Source organism: Dermochelys coriacea, chromosome 17 (assembly GCF_009764565.3).
Source record: "Dermochelys coriacea isolate rDerCor1 chromosome 17, rDerCor1.pri.v4, whole genome shotgun sequence".
Lineage (NCBI taxonomy): Eukaryota > Metazoa > Chordata > Testudines > Dermochelyidae > Dermochelys > Dermochelys coriacea.
The window spans coordinates 22,867,041-22,893,480 of record NC_050084.1 but is presented as its reverse complement, the minus strand read 5'-3'; the positions used below and the strand labels follow the sequence as shown (position 1 = coordinate 22,893,480).

The following is a 26,440-nucleotide window of genomic DNA, read 5'->3' as shown; positions in this document are numbered from 1 at the left end:
AAACCCAACATTGTATTGTCTTGCACTGCACAGAAATCTGTACAGAGTAAGCACATGAAAATCGCCCCCTCCCTCAGTGTGAAGGCAGATATGCACAGCTTTTTGCCCTCCAGTTATGGATTGCACAAACTGGTTTAAAGAAAAGAAAACAAGTTTATTAACTGCAAAGGACAGATTTTAAGTAATTGCTTTGATCTGTTTGCTATCCCTTATAGATTACTGAGCAAATAAAGCAAATATACAAACTAAACTTAATACATTAAAGAAACTGGCTACACGTAGTAATTTCTCACCCTAAATGTTTTTTTAAGCAGGTTTCAGAAATTCTTGAAGACAAATTGCTCTTGCTTGGCATCTTAGAATGCCAGATATTACTTTCACAGACCAGAGACCTTCTAGCCTGGGTCCAGTCCTTTCTTTCCCAATTCAATTTTAGATGTTTTCAGCAGTCATCTTGGACAGGGATTCAGTGAAGAACCAACCCTGATTAACTCATTTCCCTGCCTTAAATAGGATTTATATATGGCAGGAATCCTTCGTTTCCCAGTTTGATCCCCACCCTCTTTGTGGAAAAATACTAGCTGTCCAAGATGGAGTCCAGTACCAGGTGACATGATCACATGACCCTGCCATGTCAAAGCAGCCATAAATCCTCCAGAAGACTTCCCAGGAAGGTGGGAGATTAGCATCTTCAAAGTCCTATTGTTCTCCCTAATGGCCCATTGGCTAACCAGCCAGACAGATTGCATTTTGTTTGGTGGGCAGTCCCCAGGTGAAAACACTTTTGTATTTGATACATAGTCCATATTCCTAACTTCAGATATAGAAATGATACATGTATACAAATAGGATAATCATATTCAGTAAATGATAACCTTTCCAATGATACCTCACATGACCCATCTTGCATAGAATACATTTTAGTTATGTCATATTCATATCATAACAATATCTCTATGAAGAATATGGGACATAGGTCACACCTTCCCCCCTCCCCCTGAGGGTTGGTCACTGACTAATTCAAAGGCAGTGTGCCTAAAATCCTCTTTAGGTCTTGGTTGTCTAACTTCCCAGTGTTACCAAAAATTTTAGTTATTCACAGATGTTTTTACAAAGTCCTGGGTTTTTTTCCAAATTGCCTGAAAGCCTTTTAGTGTACAGCATTGTTAACACAATGTAGATATTAATATATTTTAGAGTGTAGGTGTCTTGGCATTTAGCCACCAATGCCATGAGATGGGGTGCCTCAGTTTCCCCTTCCACACAGCAATCTAAGTTTGTTATGCTTTTTTTCTGCTGTGCCAAGCTCTAAGCTTGTTTACAGGTACTAGCTGAGAAGCTAGTTCTTACAGGACTTCCTTGTTACTACTTCTATCTTTTTCAAAAGTGTCTTCCAAAAGTCATTCATGTTACACATTGACAGGTTTCCAGCTAATTAGCCATTTACAGTCTTATGTGCACAGTACCTGTGATATTAAACTTTCCTTTCACGATCCGAAGCAGCTTCTTCTTCAGCAGGCTCAGGGTAGTTTCCATGTAATCGGCAGCTCGGATTGCAGACCTGGTTCCTCCCACTGGCTCCTTTAAATGTTTCAGGAAATCTGAGGGGCTGACATCCATTTCCCCTATGGTCTCTTTTGCTCTGGAAAAAAAAGGATCCTGAAGTAGTGCACCAGTCACTGCTGTCCACAGCCCAGCCCTCTAAAATGAGACCTGCATTGGTATGTGGGAATTAAGGTCAGGCCCAAAACAATGGAGGAGCCGAGCTGCAGCAGCCAGCTCCACACTGATCTTTCCTGCTCTCTGACCAGCAGCCTCAGGGTTCCCAGGTCATCGCTGTAAGGGACACACCATTCCAGTCTGTAACCCCTGCTTGGCAAACATTTGCTAATTTCTGTAAACAATTCAACTTTGTGTTATGCTTCTTCTTATACAGAATCATGCTAATTTATATGAAGTGGTTGGGTTTGTGAATTGCCTGCTAGTGTAGTGAAGGTAGTGGATCTCATGAGACCGCTAGATAGCCTTATAGGTAGTGTTGGGGAGGAGCTAGTGGTCGTGGTATGTGTAGGTACCAATGAGATAGGGAAAGGTGGGACAGAGATCCTGGAGACCAAATTTAGGCTGCTAGGGAAGAGATTAAAGCACAGCATCTCCATGGTAGCATTCTCTGAAATGTTTCCAGTTCCATGTGCAGGGCCATTGAAACAGGGAGAAAGGCAAGGTCTAAATGTGTGGATGAGATGATGGTGTAGGAAAGAGGGATTAGGTTTATCAAGAACCGGGGAACCTTGGGGAAAGGAGGAGCCTATACAGGAGGGATGGGCTTAATCACAACCAAAATGGAACCAGACACCTGGCACATAACATTCAAAAGGTTGTAGAGGATTTTTTTAAACTAAGGTCTAGGGCAAAGCTGACAGGTCTGGAGCAGTACATGGTTCGGGTAGAAACATCACTTAGGGATACATTTATTAAAGAGGAAACTTTATATCCTACTATGGAGGACAGGAAAGAAGTTAGTAAAGCACAGGTGTGAGCCAGTGAGGAACAGTCAAACATAAAATAATCCCATTTAAAGATAACACATGAAGGCAAGCAACTGAATATTGACAAAATGCACAAGTGCTTATAACCAAATGTGAGATGTCTCAATACTAAGATGGGTGAACTAGAGTGTCATTAAATGAGGACATTAATATACAGGCATTGTAGAAACTTGGTGGAGTGAGGATAATCAATGGGACATGGTAATATCAGGGAACAAAATGTATAGGAATGACAGAGTAGGTTCACCTTGGTGAGGGAGTGGCAATACATGTTAAATAAAGCAGAGTCAAATAAGGTGAAAATCTTCAATGAATCACACTGTACAACAGAGTCTCCATGGAAAGAAATTCCTTGCTTACACTGCCAACCACCTGACCAAGATGGTGACAGTGATTGTGAAATGCTCTGGGAGGTGTGATGGGGTGGACTAGGTCTGGAGGCTCCTCTTAGAGTGCTCACAGCCTTGCCACATCTCATCCCAGAAAAGGGAAGCAGAGAGGTTCTCTAAGCTGCCATGAGCAGCTGTGTGGGAAGCAGCTAATCAGGGCAAAGCAGGCTAGCGTAAAAATGCTGCAGGGCCAGAGTGAGATGAGTTTCTTGCTGGAGCTGGAGGAGAGTGGATGGTGCCTGCCTGGCTGAGAGAGTGAAAGGACCCCGGATAGAGCAGTATTGACAGAAGCCGGGGGGATGTGAAGGAATTCCAGGCTGGCTGCTGGGACTATCAAGACGAGGCCTTGAGGTAAGGGTGAAGAATGAATTGGGGCTGCGGGGAAGTGGCACAGGGAACTGTAGCAGCAACACAGTTTATTTAAAGGGACACAGTGGATGGATGCTATCTATAGGGTCCCTGGGCTGAGACCCATAGTAGAGGGTGGCCAGGTCGCTCCCACCAGCCACTGGGAAACTGGCATGGACTTTGATACACCCCAGAAGGGGAACTGAACTCTATTAGTGGCCTAGTTGAAGATCTGGGGCCAGAAAGGCCCAGAGAGGCAAAGAGCCTCCAGGGAGGAAGCTCTGGGGGACATGGACCCATATCAGGGTCAAGACTGCTAGAAGAGCAGGGACAATTTCAGAGAGCCCAGAAGGGACTGAGACAGTTAGAACCAGGGTACTGTGATAGGCCTTCTGGATTGATTGAGGAGCGAGCCCAAAGGTCGGGCTGCAGATCGAGGGACCTTACAGAGAGCACTGAGATATACATCCAACAGGGGGCCTATCCCAGAAGGGGATTGAGTCTTATCTCAATACAGACTGTGTGACTCAACCAGAGGGCTGAGTCACCAGAGATCCACCACAAACAGAGAAAGAGAGAGCAGGCACACGCAGAGATGGGGCATTCATGAGAATTGGAAGCATCCCATTATATATGGTACCATATATAAGTGGGATATTTGAATTGGCCTCTGCAAGCAAGGGGAGCATGGAGCTCTTCTAATAAGAGTTCTAGGCCAGCAGCAGCAGGAGCTACAAAGCTCCAGCAAGCTGTCCAGCAGCAGCAACTCCAGGATCACCAATCTCAGGCTTGGCAGAGAGCCTGTCAGCCATGACAGTGTCCACTCAGGACCAGCCATCACAGATGCCAGAAAGGAAAGAGCCATAACACTCCACCATGGCGCTGCAGGTATTATGGGCAAGTGAGTCAGGCAAAATTGTTTCACCCTGATCCAAGCCATGGTTGTAAGGCCAACCAAGTTGCCTTGAGGGCCACCTAGACCAGTGAAGGCCAGGCTGACCAAGACACCTGGCCAGGAATGGGGGAGGCCCAGGCTATAGTGAAGGTAGAACAGAGGACCATCACAACTTAGTTTAGTGCTTGGGAGGCTGCCCCAGGGGCAATTTGTTTCCGCTGTGGGAAAATGGGCCACATAAGAAGGTATTGCCCTGAGAAAAACTTGAACTCTGGAAAGAAGTACTAGTATTATCATAGACCTAGGCCTCCCGGTAACTGGAAAAACTGGGCTAGACAAGGAAGCAGGACTGGGCCCACACAGTAGAAATGGGAAAGCAGTCTGGGGGGCTTGAACAACTCTTCTGCTGAGGGCAAGACTCAGTCTCCATCCTGAGGAAAGAGAACATGTGGAATCTATCTAATGTGTCACAGGACCAGGGCCTGAAATAACTCTGGTGGAGAAGAGCCCAGTGAGAGGCCCTGAGGGGATAGCAGGGTTCCCTGACGGAAGGTGTTGGAAACAGAAGGAAACCTATTTCACAAGGCCTGGGAGCTCAGAAAATTACTGATAGCCAGGACTCTTGGTTGAGCATCAGGCACCCCTAAAACCTGCAGAACAAGATGAATGCTGTCTGGCATAAACTAAATATCAGGATGAAGTCTAGTGAGACTCAGATGCAGGGAATAAAATGGACATGTTTTCAAGTGGTGAAAGAGCTAGCCAAGCAGCTGGGACAGACCAAGCAGGAGATGGCCAACCTTGAGAAGGCGAAGCTGACACTGGTGGCTGAATGTAGAGTTGGCCAAGGAAAGCAAAATGTGTCTGCCTAGGGGATGAAACACTGGGTACACAGGGGATGATGGGCAGAAGCCCTGTGAAGGAGGTGAGCTGAACCAAGACCTGGAGGAAGAAGTCTCCAGCCTAAAAGACAGATAGACAAGATGTTGGGCATCTGCGTGTTCTGGAGAGGTAATGCTCTGCCTACTATAGAGACCAATGGGAAAGTACGGAAATGGAGGTACAGGAGCAGGAGAAAGAAACCCTCTTCTTGAGCAGAACACCGAAGGAAAACCAGCAACAGAAAAAAAACAGCAAGCCTTAAGGGCCTGTCACAGCAGTACAGTGTAAAGGGAGCTCAGGCTGGTGGGTCAGGCAGGCTCAGTGGTACCCAAGGTCCAGGTGGCACCCTGGGCGAAACCTGTCACATTACCATAAATAGCTCTCCAGGTAGATAGGCCTGGGAGAGAAGACCTTGAGCAACCAGGGCAGAAATTAAATAGCTCTCCAGGTAGAAAGGCCTGAGGGAGAAGACCCTGATCCACTAGGATGAAAGATTCCCAAATCTCTCCAAGCAGAGAGGCCTAGAAGACAAACCCTGAGAAACCAGAGCAAGGGCTACTAAAGCTTCCTGGGTAAGCGAGGCCAAGGAGGGGAGCCCTGGCTAGGGGGGCACAGGCAAAGGACCTCTTCAAACAGAAACGTCTGACTGGGAGAAGACCCTGCTGAACTGGGGCAAAGGACTGGGTAAGCAGAGACAGTACCCGCAAGGGCACCACCAATCTTTTCTAAGGGGGCAGGCATGTGACGGGGTGGACTAGGTCCAGAGGCCTTGCGGCCCTGCCATACCCCGCCCCAGAAAAAGACAGTAGAGAGGTCCTCCAAGCTGCCTAGAGCAGCTGTGTGGGAAGCAGCCATTCAGGGCTCAGCAGGCGGATATAAGAAGAGCTGCGGGGCCAGCGTGAGATCAGTTCCTTGCTGCAGCTGGCTATGGCAGTTACAGGCCCCTGGACAGAGCAGTGCTGACAGGGGTGGGGGATGTGGAGGAATTGTGGGCTGGCTATGGGGACTCAGTCAGGACAAAGACCGGAGGTAAGGGTGAAGGATGAACTGGGGCTTCAGGGAAGTGGCCCAGGAAATTGTAGAAGCAATGCTGTTTATTTAAAGGGATGTGGCAGATGGCTGCTATCTATAGGGCCCCTGGGCTGGGACCTGGAGTAGAGGTTGGGCCTGGGTCCCCCACCAGCCCCTGGGAAAGTGGCCTGGACATTGATACACCCCAGAAGGGGAACTGAGCTCTACCGAAAGGCCCAGAGAGTCAAAGAGTCTCCAGGGAGGGAGCCCTGGGGGATATGGCCCCACACCAGGGACAACTAGAGAAAGCCCAAAAGGGGCTGAGAGACAGTTCAAACCTGTGCACTGTGATAGGCCCTGTTGCACTGATTGAGGAGGGAGCCCAAGGATGGGGCTGCAAATTGAGGGACCTTACAGAGGGCATTGTGGATAGGCCCCGTTTAATTTTTATCTCCCATACAGACTGTGCGACTCAGTCGGAGGGCTGAGTCACCAAAGATCCATCGCAAACAGAGAGAGAGTGCAGGCACATCCCTGAGACAGGGGGCACTCACAAAAGGTGACGGAAGCAGGACCGGGATCAGAGGCAGAACTGGGGTTGGAGATGGGGGCAGAGCTGGGACCAGGGACCCTGGCAGCCAAGCTGCTGGGATGTGGCTCTTCTTGACTGGGCACAGGGGTTGAGGGAACAAGAATGGGAGGGGGCCCTTGGTGATGCCAGGCTCTGGTGCCATAGCAGACACAGCACCTGCAGCCACGGCATCAGGGAAGGAGATGTTTGCAGTTGGGCCCCCAACCAGTAGGGAAACCAGCTGCCCCACATCAGGATGGGGCTCACCCAGCGGCTCAACACCGGCCGTTGCCTCAAAGGACCCGGCAGCCACAAACAAGGTGCCTTCTGCAGCCAGGCAGGCAGACGAACCCAAGGGCACTCCAGAAGTAAGAGCGGGGATAGTGGTCAGGGGAAGGGGGGAGAGGGAAGCAGGAGGCAGCTCTTACAGTTTTCCAGCCTGACTTTTGTCCCAACACCAACAAGTTACGTATTACATTCCACATGCTTTTTGTTGTTATCCTGTACCTGCTAGTTCAAACAAAACATCCTCTTCCATTATCCTCTCATTTCCCCCCTTGTCTGAGGAGGGGGTCTGTGTGTCCCTGTACCATCTCCTAGGTATGTGTTTATGCAGTCACCTGAGAACTCTAGGTGTTTCTGCACCTTTCTCTCTGGTAGAATTCCCAACCAGTGACTATAAAAGCAATCTGGGAGATTTTAATAGGCCAGAAGTATGGTCCACAGCACAGGGGGGCTAAGGCAGGCTCCCTGGGCAGCTCCTAGAAGCGGCCAGCATGTCCACCTCTTAGGTGCAGGAGTGGCCAGGGGGTCTGCGCCCTGGAAGGACTATAATATCAATGGGAGTGTGGTGAATACTAGTGTGGTGAAAAGTGGGAGGGGCACATGCGTGGGGTGGGGCATGGAGCAAGGGGACTGACTGGGGGACTGCGGAGGGAGAGGGGAAAAACAAATGGGCTGGAAACAGACTGTGGGCAGGGCAGGCATGCTAACAATCACCCAGGGACTGGGGCGGGGCAGGCAAACAAGCAAAACTCCCAAGGGCGGGGCAGGAAAACAAACTGCAGCTACTAAGGACAAAAAGGGTAGCAAAGGGTGGGTGGGGCAGGTAGCAATGGGAAAAGGGCCAGGCTGTAGCAGGAAGGCTGGTGCGCAAGGCAGAAGGTGGGAGAGTTCACCAGCCAAAGGCTGCAGGGGAGAGGAAGCAGTGCAAGGGGGGGGTGGCACTTGTGTTCACGTGCACTTGTAACTCAGTTTGAACATGCTGCTGCTGCAGGCCCAGGTAGTGAAAAAGGAGCAAGACTGGCAGCTGAGTCCCAGAGTAAGGAGCAGAGGCAATGGGGGGAGTGGGGGTAGAAGGCCAGTAGGTTAGCCCTAGAATGATAAAGGCCCTTTTCCTTTTAACTGAGAAGGGGTTAGTCCAGCTAACACCTGAGCCCAACAAAGGGCTGCCTGAGATAAGAGGTGGATTAGGGTGTTTTGGGGCACTGGGCCAGAGCAAGTGGTGGCCCCTCTCTGCCTCTTTCACCTGCAGTCCCCCCACCCCCCGCCCAGCACTCCTGCCAGGGAGCAGAGTTGGGACTCGGAGGCTTCCCCTGCTCCCCATCAGGAGTGCCAAGGGGGGCAAGCCCCTGCACCCTGAAAGGAGCACCAGATAGGCGAAGCAGTGCAAGCCCCCAACTCTGCTCCCCAGCAGGAGTGCTGGGAGAGCAGGGGAGCAGGGTCAGGGCACAGGGTGCCCATTTTCCCAGGGGCCCCCCAATTGGCTGGGGCTCCTGGGCATGGGTCCCTTGTGCCCAGTAGCTAATCCACCACTGCCTGAGATGTTTAAAAACCCCTCCTCTGGTCAGAGAAGGGATGGAGCTGAGCTGCTGCAGGGCTAGTGGCAGCAGAAGAAAAGCTGCTCCAGGGTGGAGAGCTGTTCTCTTCCCTACAGAGAAGCTATGTAACAGTTTGCCTGCTTAGGGGAAGGACTGCCACCCAAGGGCCAATTATTAGGCCAACCACCCTCAGAGTAAGGATAGGTTTCAGAGTAGCAGCCGTGTTGGTCTGTATTCGCAAAAAGAAAAGGAGTACTTGTGGCACCTTAGAGACTAACAAATTTATTAGAGCATAAGCTTTCGTGAGCTACAGCTCACTTCATCGGATGCATTAGGTGGAAAAAACAGAGGAGAGATTTATATACACACACAGAGAACATGAAACAATGGGTTTATCATACACACTGTAAGGAGAGTGATCACTTAAAATAAGCCATCACCAGCAGCAGGGGGGGGAAAGGAGGAAAACCTTTCATGGTGACAAGCAAGGTAGGCTAATTCCAGCAGTTAACAAGAATATCAGAGGAACAGTGGGGGGTGGGGTGGGGGGGAGAAATACCATGGGGAAATAGTTTTACTTTGTGTAATGACTCATCCATTCCCAGTCTCTATTCAAGCCTAAATTAATTGTATGCAGTTTGCAAATTAATTCCAATTCAGCAGTCTCTCATTGGAGTCTGTTTTTGAAGCTTTTTTGTTGAAGGATAGCCACTCTTAGGTCTGTAATCGAGTGACCAGAGAGATTGAAGTGTTCTCCAACTGGTTTTTGAATGTTATAATTCTTGACGTCTGATTTGTGTCCATTCATTCTTTTACGTAGAGACTGTCCAGTTTGGCCAATGTACATGGCAGAGGGGCATTGCTGGCACATGATGGCATATATCACATTGGTAGATGCGCAGGTGAATGGGCCTCTGATAGTGTGGCTGATGTGATTAGGCCCTATGATGGTATCCCCTGAATAGATATGTGGACAGAGTTGGCAATGGGCTTTGTTGCAAGGATAGGTTCCTGGGTTAGTGGTTCTGTTGTGTGGTGTGTGGTTGCTGGTGAGTATTTGCTTCAGATTGGGGGGCTGTCTGTAAGCAAGGACTGGCCTGTCTCCCAAGATCTGTGAGAGTGATGGGTCGTCCTTCAGGATAGGTTGTAGATCCTTGATGATGCATTGGAGAGGTTTTAGTTGGGGGTTGAAGGTGATGGCTAGTGGCGTTCTGTTATTTTCTTTGTTGGGCCTGTCCTGTAGTAGGTGACTTCTGGATACTCTTCTGGCTCTGTCAATCTGTTTCTTCACTTCAGCAGGTGGGTATTGTAGTTGTAGGAATGCATGATAGAGATCTTGTAGGTGTTTGTCTCTGTCTGAGGGGTTGGAGCAAATGCGGTTATATCGTAGAGCTTGGCTGTAGACAATGGATCGAGTGGTATGATCTGGATGAAAGCTAGAGGCATGTAGGTAGGAATAGCGGTCAGTAGGTTTCCGATATAGGGTGGTGTTTATGTGACCATCGCTTATTAGCGCCGTAGTGTCCAGGAAGTGGATCTCTTGTGTGGACTGGTCCAGGCTGAGGTTGATGGTGGGATGGAAATTGTTGAAATCCTGGTGGAATTCCTCAAGAGCTTCTTTTCCATGGGTCCAGATGATGAAGATGTCATCAATGTAGCGCAAGTAGAGTAGGGGCATTAGGAGACGAGAGCTGAGGAAGCGTTGTTCTAAGTCAGCCATAAAAACGTTGGCATACTGTGGGGTCATGCGGGTACCCATTGCAGTGCCGCTGATTTGAAGGTATACATTGTCCCCAAATGTGAAATAGTTATGGGTGAGGACAAAGTCACAAAGATCAGCCACCAGGTTAGCCGTGACAGTATCGGGGATACTGTTCCTGACGGCTTGTAGTCCATCTTTGTGTGGAATGTTGGTGTAGAGGGCTTCTACATCCATAGTGGCTAGGATGGTGTTTTTAGGAAGATCACCAATGGACTGTAGTTTCCTCAGGAAGTCAGTGGTGTCTCCAAGATAGCTGGGAGTGCTGGTAACGAAGGGCCTAAGGAGGGAGTCTACATAGCCAGACAATCCTGCTGTCAGGGTGCCAATGCCTGAGATGATGGGGCATCCAGGATTTCCAGGTTTATGGATCTTGGGTAGCAGATAGACTACCCCAGGTCGGGGTTCTAGGGGTGTGTCTGTGCGGATTTGTTCTTGTGCTTTTTCAGGGAGTTTCTTGAGCAAATGCTGTAGTTTCTTGCATAGGGAGAGTTATTCCCCTTTGTTTAGTGTGGAAATTGGTGCCCTTTATTTTCTTTATTTGCGGAGGGATGCTCCTTGGACCTGCCCAAAGGCCTGCCTGGAAAATATTGGGGAATAAGCCCCGAGGTGGGAGAGTAAATCCATCCAGAGTGCTGCTGACTTATTCCAGGCCCCACCACCAGAGGGGGTACTGAGCCTGCTGAGATATAGAAGGTGCTCTGCTACACATGGTGTTAAAATGGGATCTTGGCACAGCAGACTATTCTGGGGACAAGGTAAATCACCTTCAATATGGACAACATAATGAAGGTGGTGGTGCACGTTACAACGGTCCAACAAGAGGCTACCAGTGTCCAGATGGCTGCCCAGCAGGAGTTGGTATGGCTACAGCAGGAGACAAATCAACTGCTGATGAGCCAGGCAACCCAGGACCAAGCCACCACGAGGTGGTGAACCTGCTGAAAGGCCCTGGCTGCTCTGACACATGGCCACAACAGGACATGATCCCTAAGAGCCAGCATTTACCTACAAAAGATGACTATGGAGGATGTCGTGGAGGCATACCTTCTTGCATTTGAAAGATCAGCCCTATGTGAGGCCTGGCCCTGAGACCAGTGGGCCAGTATCCTCACCTCTTTCCTGTGTAGGGAGGCCCAGAATGCCTACTATGACATGGCAGCAGAAGCTGCTACAGACTACCAGCAGTTGAAAGCTGAGATCCTGGCAAGATCCAAGGTGACGACAGCTATAAGGGCTCAGAGGTTCCACGAGTGGCAGTACTTGGAGAGCAAAGCACCAAGGTCACAATTCTTTGACCTCGTCCATCTAACGCAGAAGTGGCTGCATCCTGAGACCAACTGCACAGAGAAGATTATAGAATTTTTAGTGTTGGACAGGTTCGTGAGAGGACTTCCATCAGACCTGTGAGGCTGTGGATTGGCCAAAATGACCCCTCCTCTTATGATGATATGATCACACTCAGAGAGAGGTAGTTGATGGCCAGAGAACTTTCTTGGATGGCCTAGAAAGAGATGTGTTGGACCAAGAGACCAGTCCCAGCCCCAAAGGCCTGGACCTCCGAGCGTTCATGTAGGACTATGCTGGGGAGGAAGAACACCAAAGAGTGGCTTGAGGCCACAAAGGTACTTGTGGAAATGGGGAGAGAAGGTTGAGAGGTAGGGCCCAATAGCACAAAGAATAGGGGGATGCCCCAAGCTATGTATAGGTGTTATACTTGTGCAATCAAAGCCCATGGCATGGCTGCACCTGGCCCAGGTCAGCTGACTCAGTCTCACTGCGCTCGGTCTGAGGGGCTAAAAATATCAGTGTAGATGATTAAGTCTGGGCTCTGAGATCCTATTGGGGAGGGTCTCAGAGGCTGGGTTCCAGCCTGAGCCCCAACATTTACATTATTTTTGGCCCCACTGCCTGTGCCCCATGATCCCAAGTGAGCTGACCCAGTCTCTGAGTCTTGGTGCCATAGGTTTTTTTTGTTTGTTTTTTTTATCCCAGCATAGACCTATTCCTAGAGTTTACAGTTGACAAGAAGGTGTGAGTAACAGTAGGGAGAAATTAGTATTGGGGAAATTAAGTTTAGGTTTTGTAATGACCCAACCACTCCCAGTCTTATTCAAGCCTAATATGATGGTATCTAGTTTGCAAATTAATTCCAGTTCTGCAGCTTCACATTGGAGTCTGTTTTTGAAGTTTTTTTTATTGTTGAAGAATTGCCATTTTAAGGTCTGTTATTGAGTGACCAGAGAAATTGGTGTTCTCCGACTGGTTTTTGACTGTTATGATTCCTGATGTCAGATTTGTGTCCATTTATTCTTTTGCGTTTGGCCAATGTACGTGGTAGAGGGACATTGCTGGCATATGATGGCATATATCACTATTGGTAGATGTGAAGGTGAACAAGCCCCAGATGGTGTGGCTGATGTGGTTAGGTCCTATAATGGTGTCACTTAAATAGATATGTGGACAGAGTTGGCACCAGGTTTTGTAGCAGGGTTTGGTCCCTGGGTTGGTGTTTTTGTTGTGTAGTTGCTGGTGAGTATTTGCTTCAGGTTGGGGGGCTATCTGTAAGCAAGGACTGGCCTGTCTCCCAAGGTCTGTGAGAGTGAGGGATTGGCCTTCAGGATTGGTTGCAGATCCTTGATGATGCACTGGAGAGGTTTTAGTTGGGTGTCAACTGTCTGTAATGGGCCACTCTCTTACCACTTCAAAAGTTATTTCTCCTTCCTTGGTATCCTGCTGCTAATTGATTTATCTCATTAGACTGACCTAACACTCAATAAAGCAACCCACATCCTTTCACATATTTATACCTGCTCCTTTATCTTTTACTTCATGCATCTTATGAAGTGGGTTCTAACCCACGAAAGCTTATGCCCAAATTTGTTAGTCACTAAGGTGCCACAAGGACGCCTCGTTTTTTTTTTTTTAGCTGATACAGACTAACACAGCTACCACTGAAACATCTCATAGAGATCATCTGGGGCTGTCAAAATATAATTCACTTTTTAAGAAGTCTTCTAACTTTTTTGTTTCAAAGTGCCCTGGGTTAACATCCTGCTGCTGGCTGGGACTGGACATACATGAAATAGTACAAAAGGCAGGTAACTAAGTGTTGTAGAAGTTGGAGTTTCTATGACACTTTCACCTTCAACTCCAGGTAGAGGAAGCTACAATAGTCTAATCTGGTGATGGTAGTAGCAAGTATCACATTGGGAAGGAATGAAGAGTCTCATTGCCAGCCATAGGCGGACTAAAGCAACAGTAGCAAGTAACGCAATCTGTGACTAGGAGCAAGGAAGATCCAGGAGGAACTCTATTCTGCACATTATCTTTCTGTTTGGACATGATGCTTACATCAATAAACTAAACTGTTTAAATGTGAAGCACTATCCACCTTATTCCATCCTTGCAAATGAATGGAATGTCCAGCCAGAGCAGATACATTTATCAACTGTATATTTCTGCAAAAATTAATAGTATTGGAATAACCAGATTAATGCCTAATAATGACAATTTGAATATCAGAGTTAATACCAGCTTGTGATGAATAGCACAGTCAATACTAGAGCCAGACAAAAAATGTTTAATTCATTCACCAAAAAAAGGTTTCATTCAACTAAAATCTAATAGTGAATTTGTGTTAGGTATATCTCCATATTAGAACATTATTTGATAAACTCCTCATATAGAACTGGAAGGGACCTTGAAAGGTCAAGTCCAGTCCCCTGCCTTCACAGCAGGACTAAGTACCATCCCTTATTTTTGCCCCAGATCCCTAAGAGGGCCCCCTCAAGGACTGAACTCACAACCCTGGGTTTAGCAGGCCAAAGCTCAAACCATTGAGCTATCCCTCCCTTCTAAGTGTTTGATAAAAATATAACTGTTTCAGAAATGTTGAATCAAAATGTCTTGTTTTGATTTTTAAGGCATTTTAACAAAAGCAAAGCGGGACAACCCTCACAAAATGGCTGGGTGGGGAGCAGAAGGCAGAAGCCTCCCTTTTAACCATTAACAATCTCTGAGAAGTGTTTTGTCCAATAATCTCAAGCTTTCCTCCAAAAGTCTCCCCTGATACAGACCAAACATGCCATATTTCCAATAGAGAGAAGGCCTCATATTTTCCAGAATGATTCAACAGAATTGATATTGAGACTAGAAACAGCTAAACCCTTCCCTATAGAATCACTGTAGTGACTGATGAGCGATGATCCCTGGCTGCTGGTCATCCTCACAGAGCTGTCTGGTCATGTGGTGCTGGCTCTCCTTATTTCCACTGGCTGAGCTACATTAAAAAGCTAAAATATGCGTACTGTCCTAATATCACTTTGCATTGTAAGCAATCGCTGTAGTTGCCATAGCAGTACTGTGTGATCAGAAACGGGAGAGGAGGTGTTCCATGCCATTGTGGAGGGAAGAGATTAGTGCATGTGGTGTGATACATGCTAGGAAAAAATTTCAGAACCCTGAACTATGATGTTGCCATAATAAATACATATTTGTGCAAAAGAAACTCCCCAAATGGTATCGTGTTTCCATGTTTTTTTTTGTAAAATTGTACCCCTAATATGGATAACATAAGGTGAACTGACCTGTCCCGTTCGTACTTGTATGCAGCATCCACCAGCTCCTTGGCTTCATCAGTGCTGCTCAGAAAGAATAGATCTGGCAGTGTCTCCAAGATATCTAGTCCAAAGAGAGGAAAGAGCAGGACATGAGGACAACTCCTTCCCACCAGCTTACTGCACAGACCCAAAGTGAAAGGAGCACATTTCTTCTGCTTCATGCAGTAAACTTGCTGGATTAACCTTTAGGCACTTAAAGCCAAGACTGAGGTTTTGATTGAGAAAGTTGTTCCTCTATAATTGAACCTTTTTCATGCTATGGATCTAAGAGCTAAAGAAAGGGAGACATGAAGCAAAGTTAAACTTAGGGTTAGCTGGGTGAAATTGAATAGCCTGCTCATAGGTGAGGTCACACTAAAGATCTAATGGTCCCTTCTGGCCTTATACTTTATGAATCATAGAGCTCTTGGTCCTCAAGAGGACAAGGATGTATTCTAGGAAGGAACTTAATAGGTAGCAACTTTTGGATAGCCAGCCATTCTTCAGCTCTCAACTGAAGCTGATCGTGTCTGCATTTGCTTTCTCAAGCCTCTCTGCATTCTCAACATTAACCTTTGTCCAGTCGTCCAGGACCTCCCCCCAATCGCCACGAGTTTTCAGAGATAACAGCCAATGGCTCTGCAATCACATCCGCCAACTCACTCAGCACCCTAGGATGCATGAGATCCGGACCCATGGACTTATGCGTGTCCAGTTTTTCTAAATAGTCCTTAACCTGTTCTTTCACCACTGAGGGCTGCTCACCTCCTCCCCATACTGTGATCCCAAGTGCAGCAGTCTGGGAGCTGCCCTTGTCTGTGAAGACTGAGGCAAAAAAAGCATTGAGAACTTCAGCTTTTTTTCACATCATCTGTCACCAGGCTGCCTCCCTCATTCAGTACATTTTCCCTGATCATCTTGTTGCTAACATACCTGTAGAAACCGTTCTTGTTGCCCTTCACATCCCTTGCTAGCTGCAACTTCAATTGTACTATCAAGCCCTGCTTCCCTCCCTCTCTGCCCCATGTTCAGCCCTGCTACCCAGGGATCCCTTGGCTAAGTGGGAGTTGCCATCATAGCCCAGAGCGGGCAGGAGCACATGAAGCAAACACCCCCACACCAGTAGCGTTGGCACAAACCTCAGCCCTCCCCCTGGGTTGCAGCTCTCTGCCAGACCAGACAAAGAGAACAGACCATCTTTCCCAACATTACTCTGCAGCTCCACTGCCTAAATCCTTACCCCTCCCTGCAGCTTCCCTGTACCCACTGGAGCTGTTGATGGGTTCCACTAAGAGGGCCCAACTGGCAGACCCAGACTTAGGTGCTGGCTGTGCTCCCTTTCAGCAGGAGCTCTATGAGTTCTGTAACTAGGGACGGTTACAGAGCTCAGACACTGTAGATTCAGGACATATTGTGTTTCTAAGATCAGTTTTGGTCTGTGCTTAGGCTAGGACAGCTGAGAAGTTTTCAGTGTAGAGCCAACAGCCCAACCCTTCCAACAGAGCCTGCAGTGCCTCAGGCATGGGGCAGCAGCCTATCCCTGAGCAGAGCCAGGGTCAGATGACCCCCACACTCAGGTATTTCCCCAACCCCATCAGAGCTGCTAGTTAGTCTGTGCAACAGCACTAGCTAGGCAGTGACCCTCCTGCTGCCTTGCCATGTAACAAACTCTGTAGATTCCCAGCCTGCTCCTGCTCCAGTGCTGGTTCCTGCTCCAGCCTTGCCCATGCCCTACTCTGACCTTGCTCCAGCCCTGACTCCAGCTATGGTACAGTTTGGCTCATCTACAGACTCTGACCACCTGGCTTCAACCTCCACTTCGACTGTTTGTGTACTTTTTTCATGTCCCCTCTCTAAAATAAACAATCCCGGTCTTTTTCATCTTTCTCCAGAGGAGAGTTTTGCCATTCCCTAATCGTTCTCATTACCCTTCTCTGAATGCCCTGTAATTATACATTGTCCTTTTTTGAGATGGGATGGACGACACTAAACACAGTATTCCAGATGAGGGAATTGATTTATATAACAGCCATGTTTTCCTTATCCTTCTTCATCCCATTCCTTATGTATCATAATATCCTGTCTGCTTTTTTTACCACAGCGGTATATTGGGCAAAGGGTATATTATTCAGCTGTTTATAATGAAGCTTAGGTCACTTTCTTGAGTTGATTCCATTAATTTAGATCCTTGTATGGTGTATGAGTATTATTCATTGTTTAACACTGAATTTCATCTGCCATTCTGTTACCCATTCACTTAGCTTGAATAGATTTGTCTGAAGTATCTCAATCTTCCAGGGCTTGACTAACCTGAATAACTTTGTGTCATCTGCATATAAATTTGTCAACTATGTCCAATTGCTGCTGCAATATTGTTTCCAATCCTGGGGTCCACAATTCAAGAAGAATGTTGATAAATTGAAGTCAAAGAAGAGTCATGAGAATGACAAAGGGATGAGAAAATCTGACTTATAAGGAGAGGCTCAAGAAGTTCAAACTATTTGATTTAACAAATAGAAGGTTAAGTGGTGACTTGATTACATCTGAAAGTATCTATATAGGGAACAAATAATAAATAATGGGCTCTTCAATCTAGCAGAGAAAGGTGTAACATGATCCAATTCCTGGAAGCTGAAGCTAGACAAATTCAGACTGGATATAAGAATATAAATTCTTTACAGTTAGAGTAATTAACAACTTAGCAAGGGTCACTGTGGATTCTTCATCTGTTGTAACAACCAGGCAAGGTACTAACAAACTTCAACAGAACTTTATTTTTAAAGTGGAAAACTCTTTACCAAGCTGCTGCTGCACCCTTGGTAGCTCTCACTCCCCTCCTCAACTTTCTCCCCGCTCCTTCCTGTTTCCTGTCCTTTCAGACTCCTAATAGCCAGTGCTCCCAGTTCTAATAATTATAAGCAGCATCTAAACACCACACCATCACTGACAATTTTTAAAGGAAGAGCTGATGATTCTCTAAAAATATGCTCTAGGAATTATTTTGGGGAAGTTCTGTGGCCAGTGTAACATGGGAGGTCATACTAGATGATCACACTGGTTCCTTCTGGCCTTGGAATCTATGAATATACAAGGCTGATTAAAGAAATAATTTAGTTTTTCAACAATGTCCTTCTCAATTTTAACTGCTCTATTTAACCCCCTGGAAAGTCCGCGGACCCACTGATTCTTTAGTGGACTTCCTGCTTCTTTTAGAGAATTTCTTGTGTGTATACCTTCATCTATTTACTTTACAAAATCCATCCTAGCCCTCCTCATTTCCCTCTTACATATTGACTGCTGTAGTGTATGTCCTTGTTAATTGGTTTGGCTGGGGCTAGATTTCCAAATCCCAAAGACTTTCTCTCTGGCTCAGATAACCTCTTAAAGATTTGAACTTTGCCATTTACTTTTCTCTTCCTGGTTCCCTTTTTGCTCAGCAGATTGCATAAGACAACTACTGTTTTCTTAGGTAGCCAAATCTAAGGGTGTTGCTTTCTTTACTCTTAGCATTAGGGCTTTTCCGAAGAGCTTCCTTATTATATTAAAATTCCCTTTTCTACATTTAGTGTCACTGTGATAGGTTTTTGTACCTTATTTACCTTTGACTATTAAACCATTAAATTATGTTGTGGTCATTATTACTTGCTGGCTTATTGGAGGAAGACATATATTGGGGCCTTTTGATTCATTGTATTTTATATGCTGAAATAATTTGAATCAAAACTGTAGGCAGAGTCTGTACATCCCTCAGAAGTCTACTAAGCAATTTTTGGTCACTCAGTCATTTCTATAGAGCTTTTAATCCTAGCAGGAGTCCACAATTTTTTTCAGTACGTAAACACTTATGAACATAAGAATGGCAATACTGGGTCAGACCAAAGGTCCATCTAACCCAGTATTCTGTCTTCTGACACTGGCCAATGCAAGGTGCCCCAGAGGAAATGAACAGGACAGGTAATCATCAAGTGATCCATTCCTTATCGCCCATTCCTAGCTTCTGGCAAACAGAGACTAGGGACACCATCCTTGCCCATCCTGGCTAAAAGCCATTGATGGACCTCTTTAACCCTGTTATGGTCTTGGCCTTCACAACATCCTCTGGCAATGAGTTCCACAGGTTGACTGTGCTTTGTGTGGAAAAAAATACTTCCTTCTGTTTGTTTTAAACCTGATGCCTATTTATTTCATTTGGTGACCCCCTAGTTCTTGTGTTTACAAGAAGGAGTAAATAACACTTCCTTATTTACTTTCTCCACACCAGTCATGATTTTATAGACCTCAATCATATCCCCCCTTAGTCGTCTCTTTTCCAGGCTGAAAAGTCACAGTCTTATTAATCTCTCCTCATACAGCAGCCATTCCATACCCCTAATCATCTTTGTTGCTCTTTTCTGAACCTTTTCTGATTCCAATATATCTTTTTTGAGATGGGATGACCACATCTTCATGCAGTATTCAAGATGTGGGCCTACCATGGATTTATATAGAGGCAATATGATATTTTCTATCTCACTATCTATCCCTTTCTTAATGATTCCCAACATTCTGGTCGCTTTTTTGACTGCCACTGCACATTGAGTGGCTGTTTTCAGAAAACTATCCACAATGACTCCAAGATCTCTTTCTTGAGTCATAACAGCTAATTTAGACCCCATTATTTTATATGTATAGTTGGGATGTTTTCCAATATGCATTACTTTGCATTTATCAACATTGAATTTCATCTGCCATTTTGTTGCCCAGTCACCCAGTCTTGAGAAAACTTTTTGTAGGTCTTTGCAGTCTGCCTGGGACTTAACTATCTTGAGTAGTTTGGTATCATCTGCAAATTTTGCCACCTCACTTTTTACCCCTTTTTCCAGATCATTTATGAATATGTTAAATAGGACTGGTCCCATTACTGACCCCTGGGGAGCACCACTATTTACCTCTGTCCATTCTGAGAACTGACCATTTATTCATACCCTTTGTTTGCTATCTTTTACCCAGTTACCAATCCATGAGAGGATCTTTCCTCTTTTCCCATGACACCTTACTTTGCTTAAGAGCCTTTGGTGAGGGACCTTGTCAAAGGCTTTCTGAAAATCTAGATACATTATATCCACTGGATCCCCCTTGTCCACATGCTTGTTGATTCCCTCAGAGAATTCCAGTATATTGGTGAGGCGTGATTTCCATTTACGAAAACCATGTTGACTTTTCCCCAACAAATTATGTTCATCTATGTGTCTGACAATTTTGTTCTTTACTATAGTTTCAACCAGTTTGCCTGGTACTGAAATCAGGTTTATTGGCCTGTAATTTACGGGGTCACCTCTGGAGCCCTTTATAAAAATTGGCATCACATTAGCTATCCTCCAGTTATTTGGTACAGAAGCTGATTTAAATGATAGGTTATATAACACAGTTACTAGTCCTGCAATTTCACATTTGAGTTCCTTCAGAACTCTTGGGTGAATACCATCTGGTACTGGTGACTTATTACTGTTTAGTTTATCAGTTTGTACCAAAACCACCTCTAATGACACCTCAATCTGGGACAGTTCCTCACATTTGTCACCTGAAAGGAATGGCTCAGGTTTGGGAATCTCCCACACATCCTCAACTGTGAAGACCAATGCAAAGAATTCATTGAGTTTCTCCACAATGGCCTTGTCATCCTTTAGTGCTCCTTTTGTACCTCGATCATCCAGTGGCCCCACTGGTGGTTTAGTAGGCTTCCTGTTTCTGATGTACTTTTAAAAAAAATTGCTATTACTTTTTGAGTCTTTGGCTAGCTGTTCTTCAAATTCTTTTTTGGACTTCCTAATTATATTTTTACACTTCACTTGCCAGACCTTATGCTCCTTTCTATTTTCCTCACTAGGATTTAACTTCCACTTTTTAAAGGATGTCTTTTTGCCTCTCACTGCTTCTTTTACTTTGTTGATTAGCCATGGTGGTTCTTTTTTGGTTCTCTTACTATCTGTACATAAATCTTTACAGCTGAGGTCTAATTTTAGGGGACATTGGTGGTAACCCTTATTATTGAAGTTGCCCAGGACTTCCCATTATAACACCCTGTTTTCCATTGTTATAACTTGGCCATTCTTTAATCTTTCAGGGGCTGGAACTTTCCAGGAGTCCTTTCTGCCTCAGGCAGAATATTTTCGGCAAGTTTAAGCAAAACAGTTCAGCTGTTTCTATGACTGAACAATAGGCAGTTTTCCCAACTTTTTTCCAGCCATTTCCTTGAAGAGCTCTAGTGCCTCCATGAGTTGAGAACTGAATTTTTGCAAGAGAATAAGTCTGGAATCAGTGATTTTATTTATTGTCAAAAAATGAGCTGCCCTGTTTTTGCCAAAACTTTCCCAAATGAATGCCAAAGGAAAACCTGAGGGAAGGGTGTAGGTGCAAAAGCAACCCATTTAGGAAGCGGGTCCTATTTTGATTATACTGCCAATTCATTTTGTTTTACTAACAAGGACACTAGTGAGTCAGCATGGTCCTGGACTTGGAAACTAGCAGACTTTGCATTAGAAGACCTGGGTTCTGTTCTTGGCTCTACTGTATGTGACTCTTTCTGTCCTGGAGGCAGGCATCTACCCTCTCTGTGCCTCAGTTTTCCCATCGCTAAAAAGGGGATAACGATCAGGTACTCTGAAGTCCTTGGATAATCATGGTGAATGTCTACTTCCCAGGCATAGGTTTTATTTTGGGTGGGAGAGGGAACATTTCAAACCCATATAGACTGGATGGGGGCCCACAATGAGTTTTCCTTTGGATCCCACCACAAAGCATTATACCCCTAATGCAGAACATCAGCAGCAGAAGAAAGGGGACAGTACCATTTATGGAAGATCCAGATGCCTGGCTCAGGCTCAGGGTCACCAAGAATCCGAAGAGGGGCATCCCTGGCTTCATCCCTGGAGAGAAACACAAATACTCCTGGGTTACTAGCAATAATTAAAGGAGGTAAAGGGCCCATGGATGTCATCCGCCCACTGAAAGAGATGAACTTCCACAGCTCTGTTTACTGAATATTTGTATCAGTGTTCTGGAAGGAAACATGGATTTGCTGCTGATAAAGTTTGCAGGTGAGACTAAGATTGGTGGGGTGAAGGATTTGCCCCCAGATGAGATTGGCAGTAACTTTTAGTTTTGTTTTTTCCCCTTCTTCTGCAGGATGGGGGCTTGCTAAGATCATCTGGGCATATTTCACTAAACCAGTTCCCTGCCACTGGAGGAGCCTCAAGCACTGGTGCACCTTGTCCCTCCTGTTCTCTGCCTGTAGCTCACAATAGTTTAGCCTTCTGAGGGCTGCAATACTTTAGTCCAAGCCAATTTCTTGGGCTAAGTACAGGGGTAATTGGGTGGGGATTACTGGCCCGTGAGGTACAGGAGGTCAGACTCGATCGAGTGGTCCCTTCTATGACTCAGAGAAAAGCGTGAAAATGGGGAGTGCACCATAAATGTTCGGAAACCAGAAAACAAATAAAACCTACAATTTTTTTTAACAAAAAGCCTCACTATTTTTATCCTGATCTCGAGGGGGCGGGGGTGTTTGGAGCCAGTCTCATGATTTTTGACTGCTTGAGGTTGTCAAGCCAGAGCTTCTGATCTGGGAGGGGGATTTCTGACTTGGGAGCTTGGAGGTCAAATGGAGGGGCAAGAGTTTCATAGATTCATAGATATTAAGGTCAGAAGGGACCATTATAATCATCTAGTCTGACCTCCTGCACAATGCAGGCCACAAAATCTCACCCACCCACTCCTGCAATAAACCTCTCGCTTATGTCTGAGCTATGGAAGTCCTCAAATCGTGGTTTAAAGACTTCAGGGTGCAGAGAATCCTCCAGCAAGTGGCCCATGCTACAGAGGAAGGCGAAAAAACTAGGGCCTCTGCCAATCTTCCCCAGAAGAAAATTCCTTCCCGACCCCAAATATGGCGATCAGCTGAACCCTGAGCATATGGGCAAGATTCACCAACCAGATACCCAGGAAAGAATTCTCTGTAGTAACTTGGATCCCACCCCATCTAACATCCCATCACATGCCATTGGGCCTATTTACCATGAATAGTTAAAGATCAATTAATTGCCAAAATCATGTTATCCCATCATACCATCTCCTCCATAAACTTATCAAGTTTAATCTTGAAGCAAGATAGGTCTTTTGCCCCCACTGCTTCCCTTGGAAGGCTATTTCAGAACTTCACTCCTCTGATGGTTAGAAACCTTCATCTAATTTCAAGTCTAAACTTCCCGATGGCCAGTTTATATCCATTTGTTCTTGTGTCCACATTGGTACTGAGCTTAAATAATTCCTCTCCACCTCCGGTATTTATCCCTCTGATATATTTAGAGAGAGCAATCATATCTTCCCTCAACCTTCTTTTGGTTAGGCTAAACAAGCCAAACTCCTTGATTCTCCTTTCAGAAGACAGGTTTTTCATTCCTCAGATCATCCTAGTAGCCCTTCTCTGTACCTGTTCCAGTTTGAATTCATCCTTCTTAAACATGGGAGACCAGAACTGCACACAGTATTCCAGATGAGGTCTCACCAGTGCTTTATACAACCGTACTAACACCCCAGAGTTTAGTGCTCTGGGCATGGGACGTTTGGTAGGAAGGGAGTTTTTAGAGCTGAGGGCCGGGTGGGAGGAGTTCTGAGCAGGAGAGGGGTTCTGAGCCTGAGGTGGTTATGGGGAGTGTATGTCTGGGGGTCAAGTGGGAAGGGGGCTTGTCAGCCTGGAGGGGGTCAAGACAGGAGAGAGGGTTCTGAACTTGGGGAGGTTAGGTAGGAGAAATTCTCTATCGGGGAGTTGAGCTTGGAGGGGATTTTCAGCAGTAGGGTTGGAGAGGGTTAAGGAGAGTTGGCTAAGGATGCTGACTTGGATGGAGGACAGGTTGGGATGAGTGGAGGTAAACTGGGGGTGGACATACATGAAGGTGTTTAGGAGACAGTAAAGATTAGAGGAAGGGACAAGCCTGACTGGAAGGGGGGAGAGAAGGATGAAATAAATAATAGGGGAGATGATAAAAATATTTACAATTCCAGACACAAGCTACATTACAAGACCACTGTTCAATGAAGTCAACTGTTCAAAAGTTAGGAAATACCAGAGTTAAAGTTGCCTGTACAACCTTGGGTCCTCTTCTGCATATGCATTGAGATACAGTCTATTTTTGTCTACAGGACCCCTGCCTTATTCCTTACACAGGACAGACCGTGTTCACTGAAAGAACACACTCAATATTTTGTCTTACTCTCGCTGTCCTGTATGTGGCCTCAGGCCTTATTTACTGCACACTATTCAAAACCTGCTCTGAAAACACAATTATTAATTTCCTCCTGAGATGTTGTATGCTGCTTGTTGCTATAGTTTCTCAGGACTTCACAATTAAGTGATCTACTTTCACAACACCCTGGGATCTGAGGGCGTGTTATTATCCCCGTTTTACAGATGGAGAACTGAAGCATGGAGAAGTTAAATCAAAAGAATCCACTAATTTTAGATGCCCCAATTTTGTGATATGTAGGACTCGGTTTTTCAGAGAACATAGCATTAAAGCATGGAGGTGCTAGAACTTCTCAATTAAACTATTGTAAGAATTTTTTTTAATTTCTTTATTTAAAAATTTAAATTTAATTTAAAATAAAAAAAAAATTTTTTATTTTTCCCTAATCTCATTCTGAGAAATGGCTAAACCATTTTTCTGAAACTGACAAACACTTGTCAAGGAAAATTTCAGCCAAAAAGTTAAAGTTTGGCAAGGTTGTAAGTCACTAAAACTGGGTCTTATAATGGGTCTTGTTGGGCAAACTTAAATGTAGGTGGCACTATTAGTCCCATATATAATAAAGAGCTGCCTAGAGAAGGGAGATCAGGAGCTTCTATTCTGCCATTCTCACACTACAAGAAAAAAGGGGCCATTTGAGGAAATTTAAGTGGAAAATTCCAAACTGGCATAAAAATAAATGCTTTTTCACATAGCGTGTAATTAGACTGGGGAACTCGCTGCTACAGAATGTCACTGAGGACAATAATTTAGTGAGATTGAAAAAGGGGCTGAAGATTTGTATGGATATAAGAACATCCACTGTTAGAGCAGTTAGTGCTAACATATATTTTAGAAGAGTTATTGAACCTCCTGTTTCAAGGTTTAAGTCAATCTCTAAATAAGAGAAATTATGAGGATCCATAATGCTGGGGTTTGGGAGAGGCAGGTTAGCCCCCATTTCTATAATGGAAAGTTTCTTGCATTTTTCTCTCAACAGCTGTGTTTTCTATTCCCCACAGTCCTTTACTGTAAAGTATCCCAATGTTTCCTCCTGAAAGGAATGGGGTTGGAACAGGGAAAGGGTGGGAGAAGGAACTCCTTTTCTTCCCATTTCTTTATCAATTTCCCTCACCCGAAAGGAACGAAGGAGGGCCAGGGCTCCTACAGCCCCACTCCTGCCCATTTCTGACTCTTCCTTACCACTCATGGCTTTTCATGCCCTCCCTCAGAAACACACTGTCTATTTTATTACAAATGTCAAAGCCATAAAAAAGAGAGTACAAAGTAACAGCAGCTCACCTGACATCTCTGCTCAGCTGGTGAGGGGCGCTCAGTGACTTGGTCTTTTATAGCAGCTGCACTGATCTCAGGGCGGACACTCACAGAGTTTGATTTGGGTTTTGTCAAGAGGAAATACCTCTAGGGACAGGCTGGGCCAAGTGGAAATGTTTACTGCTGCTTCCCTAGATGAAGTTGAGAAATGCACACTTCTTGTTTCTTCACAGGCAATAGATTGGTTTTTTTTGTGATTCATCAATAGAACAGGGGAAGAGAGCTACATTTTACTGTGCAGTTCCTTATCTTCTAGGGAACTGAATGGTGAAAGAGTTTAATTGTCAGTTAATGCATTTTTCACTCTCTCAATCAACACACTTAGAATATGTGTGGAAAAACTAGAAATATGTAAGACACATCTAAAAGAAAAACTGAGATTCTCTCGGCCATAATTTCACCTTGGCTTTAGCTAGGCATAATCAGGTGCTTAAATGGATACCCAGCATTTGATGCACCTGCAAATAACTACAGTGGGGAATAATTGCAGGGAAATTCCAGAAGACTGGAAGAGTGCTCATGTTGTGCCAATATTTAAAACAAGGCAAGTTGGATGACCTGGGTAATTACAGGCCAGTTAGCCTAACATCAATCCCAGGTAAAATAATGAAAAAGCTGAGATGGGATTCAACTGATAAAAAAATAGATGATTAATAGATTCCAAGGCCAGAAGGGACCATTTAGGCAGTTCTCCTATATCACACAGACCAGAAAACAACCCCAAAATAATTCCTGGAGCAGACCTTTTAGAAAAACATTAAATCTTGAAACTGCCAGTGATGAAGAATCCAAAATGACCCCTGGTAACTTGCTCCAATGGTTAAGTACTCTCAAAGTTAAAAATTCATGCCTTATTTCCAGTCTGAATTTGCCTAGCTTCAACTTCTAGACATTGGATCTTTCTATGTCTCTGACTACTAGTTTAAAGAGCCTAGTATCAAATTTCTGTTCCCCATGTGGTACTGACAGACTGACCAACTCACCCATTAACCTTCTCAGTGTCAAGCTAAACAGATTGAG

General features: G+C 45.3%; 1 protein-coding gene across 3 annotated transcripts in view; it reads right to left on the bottom strand.

Annotated features, from left to right (window-relative positions):
* LOC119844603 (myeloperoxidase-like) overlaps positions 1-25,747 on the bottom strand; it is a 75,860-nt gene extending 50,113 nt beyond the window's left edge. The window contains exons 1-4 of one of the 3 annotated variants that reach the window (XM_043499388.1): positions 25,388-25,747; positions 21,653-21,730; positions 14,814-14,907; positions 1,467-1,642 (exon numbers count right to left, since the gene is read on the bottom strand). In XM_043499388.1, coding sequence (XP_043355323.1) covers positions 1,467-1,642; positions 14,814-14,907; positions 21,653-21,730; positions 25,388-25,394 — 355 coding nt within the window. In that variant the 5' untranslated portion in view covers positions 25,395-25,747. Of the gene's footprint in view, positions 1-293; positions 457-1,466; positions 1,643-14,813; positions 14,908-21,652; positions 21,731-25,387 lie in introns of those variants that run through there. The other 2 variants (XM_038375676.2, XM_038375678.2) reach the window with 2 other exon arrangements.
* Positions 25,748-26,440: the final 693 nt, after the last annotated feature.